The 15576-nt window shown below is 34.0% G+C and overlaps 1 protein-coding gene across 2 annotated transcripts in view; it reads right to left on the reverse strand.

Annotated features, from left to right (window-relative positions):
* LOC142330487 (extracellular serine/threonine protein CG31145) overlaps nt 1-15576 on the reverse strand; it is a 514347-nt gene that overhangs the window by 200450 nt on the left and 298321 nt on the right. For both annotated transcript variants that reach the window (XM_075375768.1, XM_075375767.1), the window contains one exon: nt 10045-12207. In XM_075375768.1, the coding sequence (XP_075231883.1) occupies nt 10045-11228 (1184 nt within the window). In that variant the 5' untranslated portion in view covers nt 11229-12207. The remainder of the gene's footprint in view (nt 1-10044; nt 12208-15576) is intronic.

Consider the following 15576-nt stretch of genomic DNA (forward strand, 5'->3'; position numbering starts at 1 on the left):
TTTTGCCCAGCCCGTATTCACCCACTATATTTCCTTCCTTGCCTTTTCCAATGCTTGCATTCCAATCTCCAACTATTATTAAATTTTCCTCTCCTTTTACGTGTTTAATTGCTTCATCAATCTCTTCGTATACACACTCTACCTCATCATCATCATGGTCGCTTGTAGGCATATAGACGTTAACAATCGTTGTCGGTTTAGGTTTTGATTTTATCCTTATTTCAATGATTCTATCGCTATGCGTTTTGAAATACTCTACTCTCTTCCCTATCTTCTTGTTCATTATGAAACCTACTCCTGCCTGCCCATTATTTGAAGCTGAGTTAATTACTCTAAAATCACCTGACCAAAAGTCGCCTTCCTCTTCCCACCGAACCTCACTAATTCCTACTATATCCACATTTACCCTATCCATTTCCCTTTTTAAATTTTCTAGCCTACCAACCTTTTTTAAGCTTCTAACATTCCACGCTCCGACTCGTAGAATGTTAATTTTAGTTTTCTGGTGACCCCTTCCTTAGTAGTCCCCACCCGGAGATCCGAACGGGGGGCTAGTTTACCTCCGGAATATTTTACCAAGGAAGGCGCCTCCATCATTGCTATATGAAAATGCAGAGAGCCACATTTTCTTGGAAAAAAAGCAGCTGTAGTTTTCCATTGCTTTCAGCTGCGCAGTACTCAGTGGACTGAGTGATGTTGATACGGCCGTTTAAGTCACTGTGACTCACGCCCCTAACAACTACTGAAAGAGCTGCTGCCCTCTTTCAAGAATACATTATAATATAACGATAATACATTTAACTAGAACTAATATTAAAGATATGGTAATTTTTTTTAAAAAAGGGGAGTTCCATGGGACACGACTTTAGAATTTTTTTCCATATTTCTGATACTTTATCTCTTTTTGAAGTAGTGGCAGTTATTAAAAACGTTCGGTTGTTGCAAATATTGAAGTTTCAAAACTCACTTAGTCCAAAAAACGCAGAAAAAGTTATAGAAATTCCCGTAAGATTTATATACGTACATATGTAACTGTGTTGGCTTGTATTTTTACTGGCATTTCCGTTTAGAAACCCTCCATTTTTATAACATTGGGATACAAAATATAGTGCAAGACATTTTTATTACTGAGAATTTTCCCCTAAACGCAACATTTGAGGAGTTAAACCGCATCTCGTACGTGTAACATTGTATAATAGATTTTTTGAAAAGGAACATTTTCCTAGATTTTCAGGGATAGATGTGAATTTGGTAATTATTTAGTTGAGGTGCCTCACCCCGAAATCACAAAAAAACAAATCAAATTCCTTCAAAATTAATATTTATTCATTTAATGATGTAATTTGGTGTCGGAAAATAGAAAATTAGTAAAAATTTAACCTACCATAATTACCATGCCTTTAACCTGCCATAATTACCATAATTTGTTTAATTAACGTTAACGAGATTAAAGTTAGCGAGCGAATCGAGCGTAAGTATGTTTGGTTAGGTTATATTGATATATTACGCGACAAATCATTTCACGGAATCAACATAATCTAATCAAACATAACCTACGCTCGCTAACCTCGTCTGATTAACCTTAAAAATAAAAAGGTAATTATTATAAGACTATTTTTCGACACCCAAAATAAATCATTAAATGAATAAATATTAATTGTGAATGAATTTGATATGTTTTTTTTGTGATTTCAGGGTGAGACACCTCAACTAAATAATTACCGTGAATTTTTTTGTCGATATAAAATAAATCCTTTTTTAACTTTTTTTTTTTTTTTTTTTTTTTCTTTCCCGGCTGTAACTCTATTGCTGCTGCTGTTGCATCAGCATAGCTTCAAGGAAAAGTAAGGCGATAGGCCAAAATTTTGGGTATCAGGGATTTTTCAAATATCGTCGTTTCAAGACCCCCTTAGTCCAAAAACTTAAAAAAAGTTCTAGAAATTTCCAAAAGATGTTAATACGTCCTACGTGGTTTGTATATATTTTGATTAAGATCTCCGAATTTTTTCCTCATAAATTCTTCCAAAACGGCTTTATATATGGAGAATTGGTGGAATTATTTTAGACAGACTTAAAAAATAGGGAGAGGTAGTTTTCACCATTTTTAATGTTTTTCTTTTTGTAGAGCGGTCCTACAAAATTTAGCTTTTAGTATGATGCAAGTATTTATTAAATTATTTAAAATTCCAAAATTTTAGGTCAATCGGATTTAGAAAATTTTAATCGAATTTAGGAGTGGAGGTAAAATTTTCAAAATTATTTTTAAACAGTTTTTGGCCTCGTATCTCGAAAACCGTTGCTCAAATACGTTGAGATTTGTCATAAATATTTGTATATATACATATATAAATATATATATATATATACACACACACACACATAAATATATTTACGCTTACCAGCTATGGAGTGATTTTTTATTCCATTGGACGAAGGGACATTATCATATACAAATTTTTTTTAGCAAACGATGATTTTTCAGTTTTGTTGAATAACACTGCACCGAATCTGGCTAATTACAGAAGTAATTAGTCTAACAGATATGTTTTTAAGTCCCCCAAAAAAACAAAGAGGCTGAATAGGACCTATGCTTATAATATCAACGCATTTAAATTTAAATTTTCAAGATTGAAAATCGAACTGTATCTAGTATTAATGAAGATGATATGGAAAATTTTTAAAACGAAAAGGATCGCTTGGGATCCGACTTGGTCAAGGGGGGGTCAACTGGAACTCAAAGATTTTTACTAAGAATCTTGAATTTTTTCTCAATTATACTTCTTTATATACTTTATACCGCATACTTTTTAATATAAGATCGGGTATTTGATCGATAACGTCAAATCGGATGCAAATGTTTTTATTGAACATTTTAATGTTATTCAGAATTGTACCCTAAGTACAATCGTTGGTAGATAAGTACATGTATATGTCATAACAAGTCATTATTGTTTAAAAGCCCTATGGCGTGTTTATAATAAAAAATTATCAAGAGTAAATAAGGGAAAGTTACGCAATCTTTATTTGGTTTTCTTATTACATTTTCCCGTTAATATAATGAAAAAATATTTTTTCTACACAATGTTACTTCCATTTATTTTATCGATCGACTGGTGAGCATTTTCCCTAAATTGTAATTTAAGTTTTAAATATTTTAGACGAAATGATTTTATTAAAAATAAATTTAATATATATAATTTGAAATAAAAAATACAATTTTTAATATAATAACCGAATTGTCCCGATGAATAGTGACTTTTAACCGGGTTCGAATCCCGTTCAAGACCGGTATTTTTTCACGTTAACTAAAATTCAGTTCTATATAACCACACCTTTCAATTTTATGCGCTGAATTAATCGAGAATTTTTATTTATTACCGTAACAGGCTGACACCTTATAGTAACAGGCGATGAATAATAATGAATTTTGTAGCGTGTGAAAAATGTCACGCCAAACCGAGTCTGTAATCCCCGGAACATTCGGATTAAAGGCAGAGACGATACCGTTCCGCGGCGAAAATTATTATAAGGCTACAATAATTTTAACTAGAAAGCTTGTAATTTCGGTTTAAAAATTATCATAATTTACGTTTAAAACGATTTTACTACTAGGAATTTCAATTTTAGGGAAAAAATAAAAAGCCAAGTACTCGATCGCTATTTCAGCGTTACACTAAGCCCCTTTCTTTTTTTCCTGTTTAGCCTCCGGGAATTACCCGTTCAGGTATTACTTCAGAGGATGATATGTGTAAAGTATAAGTGAAGTGTAGTCTTGTACAATCTTAGTTCGACCGTTTCTGAGATGTGTGGTTAATTGAAAACTCAACCGCCAAAGAACACCGGCATCCACGATCTAGTATTCAAATCCGTGTAAAAATAACTAACTTTACTAGGACTTGAACGCTGGAACTGTCGACTTCCAAATTAGCTGATTTGGGAAGACGATTTAACCACTAGACCAACCCGGTGGGTCTCTGGATAAGCCCTCTTTTTTTCCTGTTTAGCCTCCAGTAACTACCGTTTAGATAATTCTTCAGAGGATGAATGAGGATGATATGTATGAGTGTAGATGAAGTGTAGTCTTGTACATTCTCAGTTCGACCGTTCCTGAGATGTGTGGTTAATTGGAACCCGACCGCCAAAGAACACCGGTATCCTCGATCTAGTATTCAAATCCGTGTAAAAATAACTGGCTTCACTAGGACTTGAACGCTGTAACTCTCGACTTCCAAATCAGCTGATTTGGGAAGACGCGTTAACCACTAGACCAACCCGTGGGCCTCTGGATAAGCCCTGGATCGACTGAAGTTAACTCTCCGCTCATCAAATCGCTCCGCGGATGTACGGATCGGATCCTACGCGTGTACTTAAGCAAGAGTCCAACAAACACACAATGAACAGAAAACGTGGAAGAAACGATAAAAGATAAGGAAAAAGAAAAACCGGTGAAAAAGAACAACTCTCAAAGGATAGGTTAAGGCGTTAAACTTTTGGAGATTTTTACGCGAGGTGGTAGCAGCATATTTCTACAAATAGATAAATATTTTGTTCTGATTAGCACGTAATACATTATACAGATCGCGCACAAACGAAAAAACAACTACTTCAAGCGAACTACGATCACAAAAAAACAAAACATTAAATACAGCAATTAATTACAAAATAAACAAATTAGAAGTAGTTAAATTAATATTAATGATTTAAAAAATGTAAAAACATGAAACATTACAAAACCAAAGACATGAAAATAATAAATATAAATAAATAACAATTCAGATGTTAATACAACTTTGAACGTGATGATAATCTTTTAAAGTATTACTTAAAATTCTTCGAGACAATAATATTGTTTCTGTAAACAATATAAATTACTTTTCTAATATATCGGTGGGTAAATCTTTTAAACTGTTCGGTAATTTACTAAAACCTAGCTGGCCGTCGCAGCTTCGCCCGTGCTATATGGTACTTGCGTTTCCCGTAGCAGTCGATCTTTCTGTTTTATATTTATTAGTCAAGTAACCGTAGGCAAGTGGAGCCAGTCGCACATACAGTAACTGGTCGAGCCACATTACCTTCGCACCCCTTAAAAAAATCTGAATTAAAAAAAAAATAGTTTTCAAATATTTACCTGAAGAGCATTTGCAAGCCAATAACTAATGAATATCTCGTTTAGTAGTCGAGATCGGGAAAATTTACAATCGTTTTTAAAATTTCGAAATCGGTTTATTTAAATGAAGATTACATTTGCCAAAAAATTACATAAAAATCAGGTTGATTTCTTCATTTGTTACCGAGAATTTAAAAAAAATTGCAGGTTTCAAAAAAAATTCAAAAATTCATTTTTGAGTCTTGAAACTCAGAATTTAAAAAAATCTAGAAATCGATTTTAGAAATTCACATGAACATTACACACGCAAAAAAATCAAGCTGATATCTTCATTTGTTTTGAAAAATTAGAAAAAATAGTAAATTTCGTTACTTCATTTACCCCTTTCTTAGTGCGCAGTTAGACCGTAAGAATTACATGTATACAAATTTTCATCGCTTTATGTTCAGCAGTTTTTGCTCGGCGTTGATTATGAATCGCACACGACAAGTTGTCTTCAATTTCAATAAGACCTATTGAAAATATCTCTACAGAAAAATATCTTGGTAGCGGCTCGCTATAAGAAAGGAGCATGAGAATTTAGCGGTTCGGCGCCTAGCGGCCCGAATGAGAAGTGCAGCACCGTAACGGATTATTTATCATTTACACGTTTTAATAAATAATTTTTCATTTGATTTTTTTTTTTTAAATAACATTTCCAAGTAACCGTGATCTGTTAGATCGAAAGAGTATCTGATGCGACCAAAAGTTAGCCTTCAGCCGACTAACAAATACCGCGCTTGAATTTTAAAAATCGGATGATTGTTTGCGGATATATTATAAGAGCGCCCCATTGCACCTCCCATAACAGCGACCCAGGGGCACCCCGTTCGTTACCGGTCGATGGTGACGATCGGTCTAGTTTCCCAAGAAGTGCTCGCATACCGCACCCCTCTAGCCTCACTCGCAGTCCCAACAAGAAGTCCATCGTTGTTAGAGATTTATTTAATATTATTTTATTTTATTTAACGTAAATTTAATTCTATTATTTTTGTAATATTATTCGTTCAGAAGATTCGCATCGTTCAGTTCAAAAGCAGCTCGCACAGCGATATTCACAGTTCACAGTTAATCGATTCAATTCATTAAAGTTTGCCCTTCAACCGGAAGATGTTCATTATAACACGCGTATATTTAAATACATATATTTTCGAGATGAAATATATCTAAAAACTTTGTCGCTTATGCGAGGAAACAGGGGTAAATATTTGGATGCGATCGATAGACTAGTTTTTTGTTTATCCCGAACGTAAAAAATTCTATTCCTCTATATAATAGTACAGATATAGATAGAAACGGAATCACAAAAAATCCCTTTCCCGTAATTCGAAGTATCGCGTTGAGTTTTCGTGAAAACGGACCTCTTCTTTCGTCTGGTTAGGTAGACGTGGATATTAGGATTTTATAAAAACAAGCGACCGTTATTTTTAGCAAGCGAATAAATAATTTTATAACTCGCATTTCGTAAGTTGAAAACTCGTTGAAACTTTTTGAAGAAGCTCCAAAAGATGATATTGTACGTAACCGTAATAAATTTATTAATAACGACAAGCTTAACGTTTCATTACGTCCGTTCAAAGCAAAACGTATGCGTGTTAAGTACAGCCTAAATTGTTGATTCCGATACTTAAAAACGTCAAACCTTCAACGCTACAAAAATGGCGAGGAAATATTATATAAAATTTAAAACTTGCGGAGACCGGGTCACTCAGTATCCCGCATCAAATACAATTAACCAATATTTCCCTAACTAAATTTGTACGGCATCAACTTCTGCCTAATTAATCAAGAAAACTTTTATAAATTCATAGCAATATTCGGGTTAGAGATTGCCGAACGACTCGGGTGAAGTCGGATACACAGCTAGTTTATAGAAATTGAAACGTATTTATAAAAAGAAAGTACGAGGCAGATTTTTATCCGGTTACTAATTGTTATTTATCTAGCGATCATTTACACATTAAAAGAATATATACTCCATAATGAACCGATTCGACAGCAAAATATAAATAACGTTGAAATATATGCTCCGTAACATTACTATGTATTTTTAAACAGAAAACATGTAGGAATATATTTTTGCGGAAATTACACGTTTCTTCCTTCGTATCTATACGATAATATTTTTATATTTCACATAGAATGAAAACGTTATCAAAAAATAAGGGTTGTATAAAATAACAGAGAAATTCACGTCGTAAATTTGTTCAGACTACCGTACAGTTAAATAAAATTACGCGATACTAATATTTTCATACGCATAAGTTACAGCGTACGATAATATAATTTTATAAATCAAAAAGATTACACGAAGTAAGTGTAAATGTCGAACGAGGAGACTGTCCGCTTGATTCAAGTTCCACATCAAAAGACGTGTTATTTATTTAATTTTAAGGTATATATTTTTTATTCTTAGAGTTCACGTTACCAAAAGGCATATAGCTTCCAGAATAATAAAATTTATGTAAATATTACATAAGAACACAAGCTCGTCTTAACAATTACCCGTTTTACGTTACGTGTTTATAAAAACGAATAAATAAGTTTTATTTATTTATAATATTAAAAAAATTCATCCCGGCCGTAGAATGTAATCCTGCCTATATTAAAAGATATACGTAAGAAAAATCCACCATAAAATCGTAAAAAAAAATGCTGAAAACACGAAAATTGCAATAATTGGATACCTAGTCCCTACCCGGAACGGGCGATGGCTTAAAACATTCGGAGAATCAAGTCGCCTAATGAGATCTCATCCAAAGTTTTTCCACTACTCTGTGTCGATATACGAGCGAACATAGGTTTTTCCTACATTATAACGCGGTAAGAAAAACGATGAAATGCGGGCCAGGAAATGAAAATTAATTATATTTATAAAATTAATTTTTTATACTAACTATTTTTGATCGTTTATTCGACATTTAATATTACTTTTTCACAGAACTCTGATTCAACAGAAGGACTTTTGTATCGACGATTAATTTAGAAACAATTTTAGAAAGCCTACAAAGAACCGAAAAAATATTCCCGGCGCTAGACCTTACTCGTATATTCAAAAAAACCGTCTCTTTTTTAATTTTTTTAATAAAATTTATCCCCATCAACAGCCCGTATATAGAAATTTTTTGAATAATTTTTAAATAATTTAAGTCGACCCGCTACGGAGATATTAGTCAAAATACAAGCCGACAGAACTTACGTACGTAAATACATCTTGCAAACATTTTTATAACCTTTTTTGTGTTTTCTTGGGCTAAGAGAGGGGGTTTTAAACCGCCATTTGTAAAAACTGCGATACTCAACATTTTTTCCGATCGTTATACTTTCCCTTAATAGTTATTCTATTGCAGCATCGATAGACCTAAAGAGGGGAAAATAAAAATATATATATTAAAACGACAGAAAGTAATGTTTACCGAGCGTCATAATGCAAGAAATATGTTAAATGAATTTAATTATTTATTTTAACATAATGAGATAATCTGTCCGAACGATATGGAAACCGCTTTTTCTGTACTTTTAATATTACAAACTACGTATGTTTTAAAAAAAAAAACTTTCTGGTAAAGCATATATCTCAACGAAAGTGCCGTATAGATACCCTTTCTCTAAGCAAAAATAAAACGCAATTTAAAAACATTAAAAAAATGTAGAAGGATTTATGACAATACGAACAACATGTTTGTATGTTTGCCTTTATTTTTTTGCTTGTTATCTTCAATCTGAGAAACTGAAGTCGGAAGAAATTCTGATTTTTGTATAAAGGTATCGACGCCGTTTAATTTTGGTCGAAGTATCTCAAAATGTTAGTTCGAGAGTAAACTTTTTTCACATAATTTAATGTCACTTAAAAAACTAAGATGCTTTTTCACGATGTTTAGTATTACTCAAATCTGCGTAAAGAATAGCGGCAAAAAACTCATTTTATATTTTGTTGTTACGTTCTCAAAATCGTTCCGTCCGTGAACTAATTACAATATGTTATTGTCACTTTGGGGATGTATTCGATTATTTCATTCGGCGGTGGGGTATAACAGATTAATTTATTTTTTCTTTTGTTCCGGTCGTTACAGTTTTGCTCGATACATTCGGATCGGAGTAAACGACTTGTATGAAATTTTTGTACGATGATTCTGAATACGCATCTCACTGATGCCGTTTAATCTCAAAACAAGGCTGAAAAAACTTCATAAAGCCTACCCCCTAACTCGAAATTTTGGATAGGATAAGCCTAACCTATCCCGGAAAGGATTAGAAGATTACAGACCGACATACAGTACAAAGAAGTTTATACAAAACGTTTACCTTAATTAAAATCAGGAGACGTCAAATCGTTGAAAAATACGAAAAAAGTTGGCGGTCAGGAATTATTTTTAGTAGATACAAAATACTTTTTAAATAGAAAATAAAAATAATTTTAACACTTAAAGATAAAACCAAAATATAATTATTTATGATACTCAGAAACGCATTATTTGTGCGACACACAGTCGGTAACTGTTCACTTTAACTTTAATTTCGGAAAATTAATGTATTTTTTTTTCGAAATGCATTAATTTTCATATATTAAAAATAAGAAACCTAGAATTTTTAATTCTGGGATTATCGGAGGCGCTACACAAATAAATCTATGCAGAAAGCAGTAATTCAGAACAAATGCAGAAAATTTGGTGAATTCGCGGTTCTCTTTAATTTAACTAAAAATTTTAAATACGTTTTATCCTCGACGATTTATTATTAATCTTTTAATAATAAAATACCTTCTTGTTTTTTCTTCAGGAAAATAATACCTGGCAAGACGTCTAAACCCGGTGTATATAAACGGCTGAGAACACTAAACCTTAAAAACAATAATATTAATATAGCTGTGAATATAGATAAATTGTAGGTAGGCTTACCTGGTAACGACTTTGTTGATTTTCATGAGCGTAATATCTTTATCTTCAGGTGCAATACTGGTATCGGCTCTGACGACAGCATCCGAATCGCTTTGATCTGCAGCGGCCACCCTGATTATGTACTCGGTTAAATCAGAAAAACTATCGTGCGGTTCTTTATCTTTAGATACGTCGCCGTGTTTTTTATCTTCCTCGTCCTTTAAATAATTAAAGTTTACTTTAGGGGCCGGTACGGGCCCGGCTCCCGATTGTTGATTCGTTTTACCGTCGAATTTAAAATTACCGTTGACATTTTCAGCGGCCACAAAACCGGAAGACGCGTGTTGCAATAATTCTGCGGAAGCGTTGACCCCGGATCTTTGTAAAAATCTTTTTCTAAAATTATTATAAGCGGAACCGGGAGCGTCTAAACCGCCGTCGCCGATATGAATACGAGCGTGGCTAGGCGTTAAATGTTTACCGGACATACCGAGATCTAATTGTAAATCTACGACTATAAGCAGCGTAAATAAAACGGCCGAAACGCTGAACGCTATGACGAGTCTCTCGCGCAGCTTCATTTTCGAATGAATCACATACAATCTCCTACTACCGTTGCCGTAAGGCGAAACGCTATTACTAGCGCCGCTGTGAGTAGCGGTTGATCCTCCTGCGATACGTTTAGCGGCTGTCGTCGTCAGCTGATGCGAAGACGACGATGCGACTTTAACATCGCTACGTGTGACGACACCTCGATAATTATTATAACTGTTACGGTCGCCGATTATACCACCACTCGACGACGAAAAACTACCACCTTTGTCGATTCTGCCGCGACAGACGCAAGACGTCGACTTGGAATTAGACGGTAAAGTCGAACTGTAATTATCGCCGTTCGCTTTATTAAAATCCGGCGGCGGAGACCGTTTACACTTAACGAATCTATTATTATTATTTAAAATTCCTCTTCCCCTACCGTTACCACCTCCACATACGTTTCCGCAGTTGGTAACACTGTTATTTAGATTATTATTGTTATTAAAGCATCGATACTTATTAACAATAGCGTGTACTGATATCGTTAATTTTTTTCTATTACTATCATTTATTTTGCTGATCTTATTAGCGCTATTGTCTTTATCTTCTCTTTGTATATTTTTATCGTAACTTTTATTATTTTTTCCCGCAGATATTGTTTGGCCCATTAATTTAATAAATTCTAATAACTTTGATTTCGCCCTCTTTTTATTAATCCTTAATCGATCCTAGCGTTCGCGTAGATTTAATTTTTAATTTAATAGTTTTAAAACATTATAAATTATATTTCCCAAGAAGAAACATATTAAAATAAAGTTTACACTAAAAGAGAGATCTTCTCTCTTCAACGGTATTAAATACGGTAGATAAAATAACAGTAAATTTTTATTTTTAACGGAAAAAAATAATCTTATAATTTTTTTATGGAAATGCGTATATAAAATACATTAAATTGCAATATTACATAATTACTGCCTTAAAATGTTCTCCGATAGCAATAGAAAAGTATTTATTCTCACGTAATAATAAAAAAATTAAAAATTAAAATAATACGAATACATTTGCGCATGAAAAAAACGCTTTACATTTAAAAAAACACAAAAAAACACTACCTTTATTGTCACTTGAACACCAGAGAAAAACACAAAAAACGAAACTTTTAAAGTACGTATTTATTATCGAAGTCGATTCGTAAAATAATATTTTTAATTCATTTAAGTATAGGATAATTAACGATAAAAATATGCAGAAATGCAAAAACAATATCGCACGATCCGAGTATAAATCTTACACACGCGTACGCAAACGCACGAACCGAACGAAAAGATTTGATCGCAATGCTATATGTCAGCAGCAGCAGCTTCCAGTTTTTATTCCTCGTCACTCAATGACGGCGCGTGTATATGAATTTATACATAAAAATACCCTACGTAACAAAAAAACAACTGATAACACTCTTGACTCCGATAACGTTATGTTGTGTACTAGTAAAAATAATCGTAACTTGAGAAAGATGTGTTGTAATTTTACTTTTGTTTTGGTTTTTTTTTATTTAAATATAACAATTCTGATAATGAATAAAACGCCTCGCTAAGCCCTTGCACTCATCATAGGTCATCTTGCAGTTCTCAACTTCATCGTTCACAACTGAAAAAAAAAAAAACGAAACAAATATTAAAATTAATTAAAACACGATTCCATTAACGTAGTAAAATTAGAATTTTGTACGACTATAGCATTAGAATAAGTTGTTACAAATGTTTTCACAACTAATGGTAAAACAAGAAATACGTACGCACGCGCACATACACGCACAATTTTAATCATCGACCAATTAATATGGTTAAGTGTAAGTTGTAATGACACTTGTTTACTTTGCTGGCAGTTCTTATAGCTATAAGGGTTATCGGTTAAAATTTTTAAAATAGAGGTTTTTAAAAATTTCGAAATTCATAACCTTTTCGGACCGAAAAACAAAAAAATACCGTGGAAAAATCTGAAACAAATAATGTATGTCGGCTTGTATTTTGATAAATATATTCCTTTCTGAATTCGAGTTGAATTTTATACATACGAAGCGATAATGAAAATATTTTTTTGTTTATTTTGTAAAATATTTGTTACAAAAATCGTTTAAGCTTACCAAATAAATCAAACTTTTTAACGTTAATTAAATTAATACGAATAAACATAGCGTAGAAGCCCCCACCAGAAGAAAATCTTGAACGCTGGCAGCTAGTCAGAGTCAGAAACGTTCTTATAAATCAAGTCGCCTCGCTCCTCAACAATAAATACAGAGCGTTCGAAAAGTTGCTGTGCACTGTAATTATGGAAATTTAATGACGAACTTTCTTAATTATTACTTTGTATTTTTATTTCGTTATTTTATAGAAACGGATATTACAATAACCGGAATAGTTTATAAAAGGTGTTGAAAACGACTTCCTCCAAAATCAATGCGACACCGTACCCGTTTCAATTTGTTTTCAAACACTTAACCCGTCGGTTACGTCGTACGTCTCGTACGTATGCCGTTATTACGGTTATTATTTCGTCAATCGTGGGCGGTCTGTTGCGATATACTGCTTGTTTCGACAACCCCCCCCCCCCCCGTAGAAAGTAATCTGGGGGAGTCGGATCGGGCGATCATGCAGGCCACAAACCTCTCGAAATGATTCGTTCACCGAAGACATTTCGTATAAAAGTCATCGGACCCGTTAGCGGTGGGGCCGTCTTGTTGGAACCGACAGCGACTGATTTCCACTTCTGAAAACCGACTGATGAAGTTTGTTAAAACAACACGATAATGATGACTATTAACTGTAGTTTCAAAAAAGAGTCTCTTTTACTCGCACCGCATTCCAATATTCGCTTCGTGTAAAAATTGTTCGTGGAATTCACGGAGGTTAGTTGTCGACCACAACCGTGTAATTTGTTAATTAATAAACCACGCTTCATCTGCAAAAAAAAAAACGTAATATCGAAGATATCTACGGAATTTTGGTCGATAAAACGTTTAAACCGTTGCCAATACTTTAGTCTTTTGGCACGAGCTGTAGGTTTCAGTTACTGAACGCACACTACTTTGTAGGGGTAAAGTTTCAGTTATTTTCTTACAGTATGCGATAGCAAGTTCGATATCTTGCTGGTGTGCTAACTTACGCATCGACTTTGACGGTCTTTCGAACACAGCATCCGAAATATCAAGCAGTTTCTGTTGTTTATTTTAGGTGGTTTTCCGCTTCGATCAGCGTCTTCAACAAAGCTTGTTGCCCGAAATTTTTCGATAAGTTAAAAATAAATTAATTAATCCATAAATTAAAAAAAAATTAATTAAATTTCGATAAATTTTAAATCGGTCGGAGTTAATGGTGAAGATGTAATCGGCTTAATTACTTACATATTTCATAAATAGATTACATCGTAAAAAATTTGTCGCTTCTTTCGTCAGTTATCTTTTTGCCGGGTATCTTCAACCTGGATATAATGATTCTGATGAAGTATTTTAAGATGACTTCTGAAAAAAAGTCATCGATGCCGTTTTATTTTAGTTACAATCGGTCAAAAGGTCGAGGAGATACGGCCTCCTTGGGTCCCGAGCCTCAAAATGTCATTCAAAGAGTAAAGTAATTTTGCTTACATACTTCAATTAGTTTTAGCAGGTTTACTTACTTTTGGTTCGTGTTGAATAGTCGGTTAATGGTTCCAACTATTTTCGGAGCCACCGATTACGATAAATATTCTTTGTTAAGAAAATAGGCGAACAACGGTTAAGCAAACAAGAATAATGGTAATAATAAGTAATAAAATTAGTCGAAAGTATGCCATAACGAATCCACGGAGTTTTTAAAGCGAAGGTCTTATTAATTACAACTTCTCCTAAGCAGCAGCCTCTCGAGGACGAAGTCCTCGGGCAGCGAGTTACAATTTTATGGCTTTTCTTATCTAAAGTAAATAGATCAGAAGAAACCCTTGAAAAAAAGGAAGAATAAACTTAAGCCAAACATACACATTACTTACTTACTTCTGTTTAGCCTCCGGGAATCACCGTTCAGATGTTACTTCAGAGGATGAATGAGGATGATATGTATGAGTGTAAATGAAGTGTTGTCTTGTACAGTCTCAATTCGACCATTACTGAGTTGTGTGGTTAATTGAAACCCGACCGCCAAAGAACACCGGTATCCACGATCTAGAATTCAAATCCGTATAAAAATAACTGACTTTACTAGGACTTGAACGCTGGAACTCTCGACTTCCAAATCAGCTGATTTTGGGAAAACGCATTGACCACTACAACAACCCGGTGGATAAACATACACCCACTCTCGGTTCAGCATGCACTGATGGTGAAAGTTGAATACAAATATTTTTATCAAAAACCGAACAAAGGGCAAACCATCTAACCATTTATTTGTATCGTTAACGTTCATCCATGCAGTTAACATATTCTACAGAGTGTCCCATATAAAACGCAACCCATCAATCACTCATCCATGAAATTTCAAAAGTCAAGCTTACTCCCCTACTCGTTACTGAAATGGACACGTCCAACATCTGAACAATGCGGCGACGCAGTAGAACACTACCGATAGTAACAACAACGCAATCATAACGTTCAGTATATTGCTAGAGACAAGATAGTGTTTTCGCTAGATGAACGTGTTTTCATTGTTGAGTCGTACTTCAGTACGAAATCAGTGGTTGCAGTGCAAGATTTGTTTCGCCATAAGTACCCAGATAAACCAGCTCCTTACAAAACATCAGTATTAAGGCTAGTCGCAAAATTTAGAGAGACCGGTTCTGTTAATAACAAGGAACACAAAAGATCTGCGTCAGTGTTGAATACAGATACAGTCGCTGAAATCAAAGACCGATTACTCGCCTCGCCAAATAAATCGATCAGACGTTTGTCTGCTGAAATTAATTTGTCTAAATCGACTGTTCATCGGGCGACCAAACGATTACAATTACGACCTTATCGTATTCAAACGGTTCATCGACTTCTTGAGCCCG

Source organism: Lycorma delicatula, chromosome 9 (genome assembly GCF_047948215.1).
Source record: "Lycorma delicatula isolate Av1 chromosome 9, ASM4794821v1, whole genome shotgun sequence".
NCBI lineage: Eukaryota > Metazoa > Arthropoda > Insecta > Hemiptera > Fulgoridae > Lycorma > Lycorma delicatula.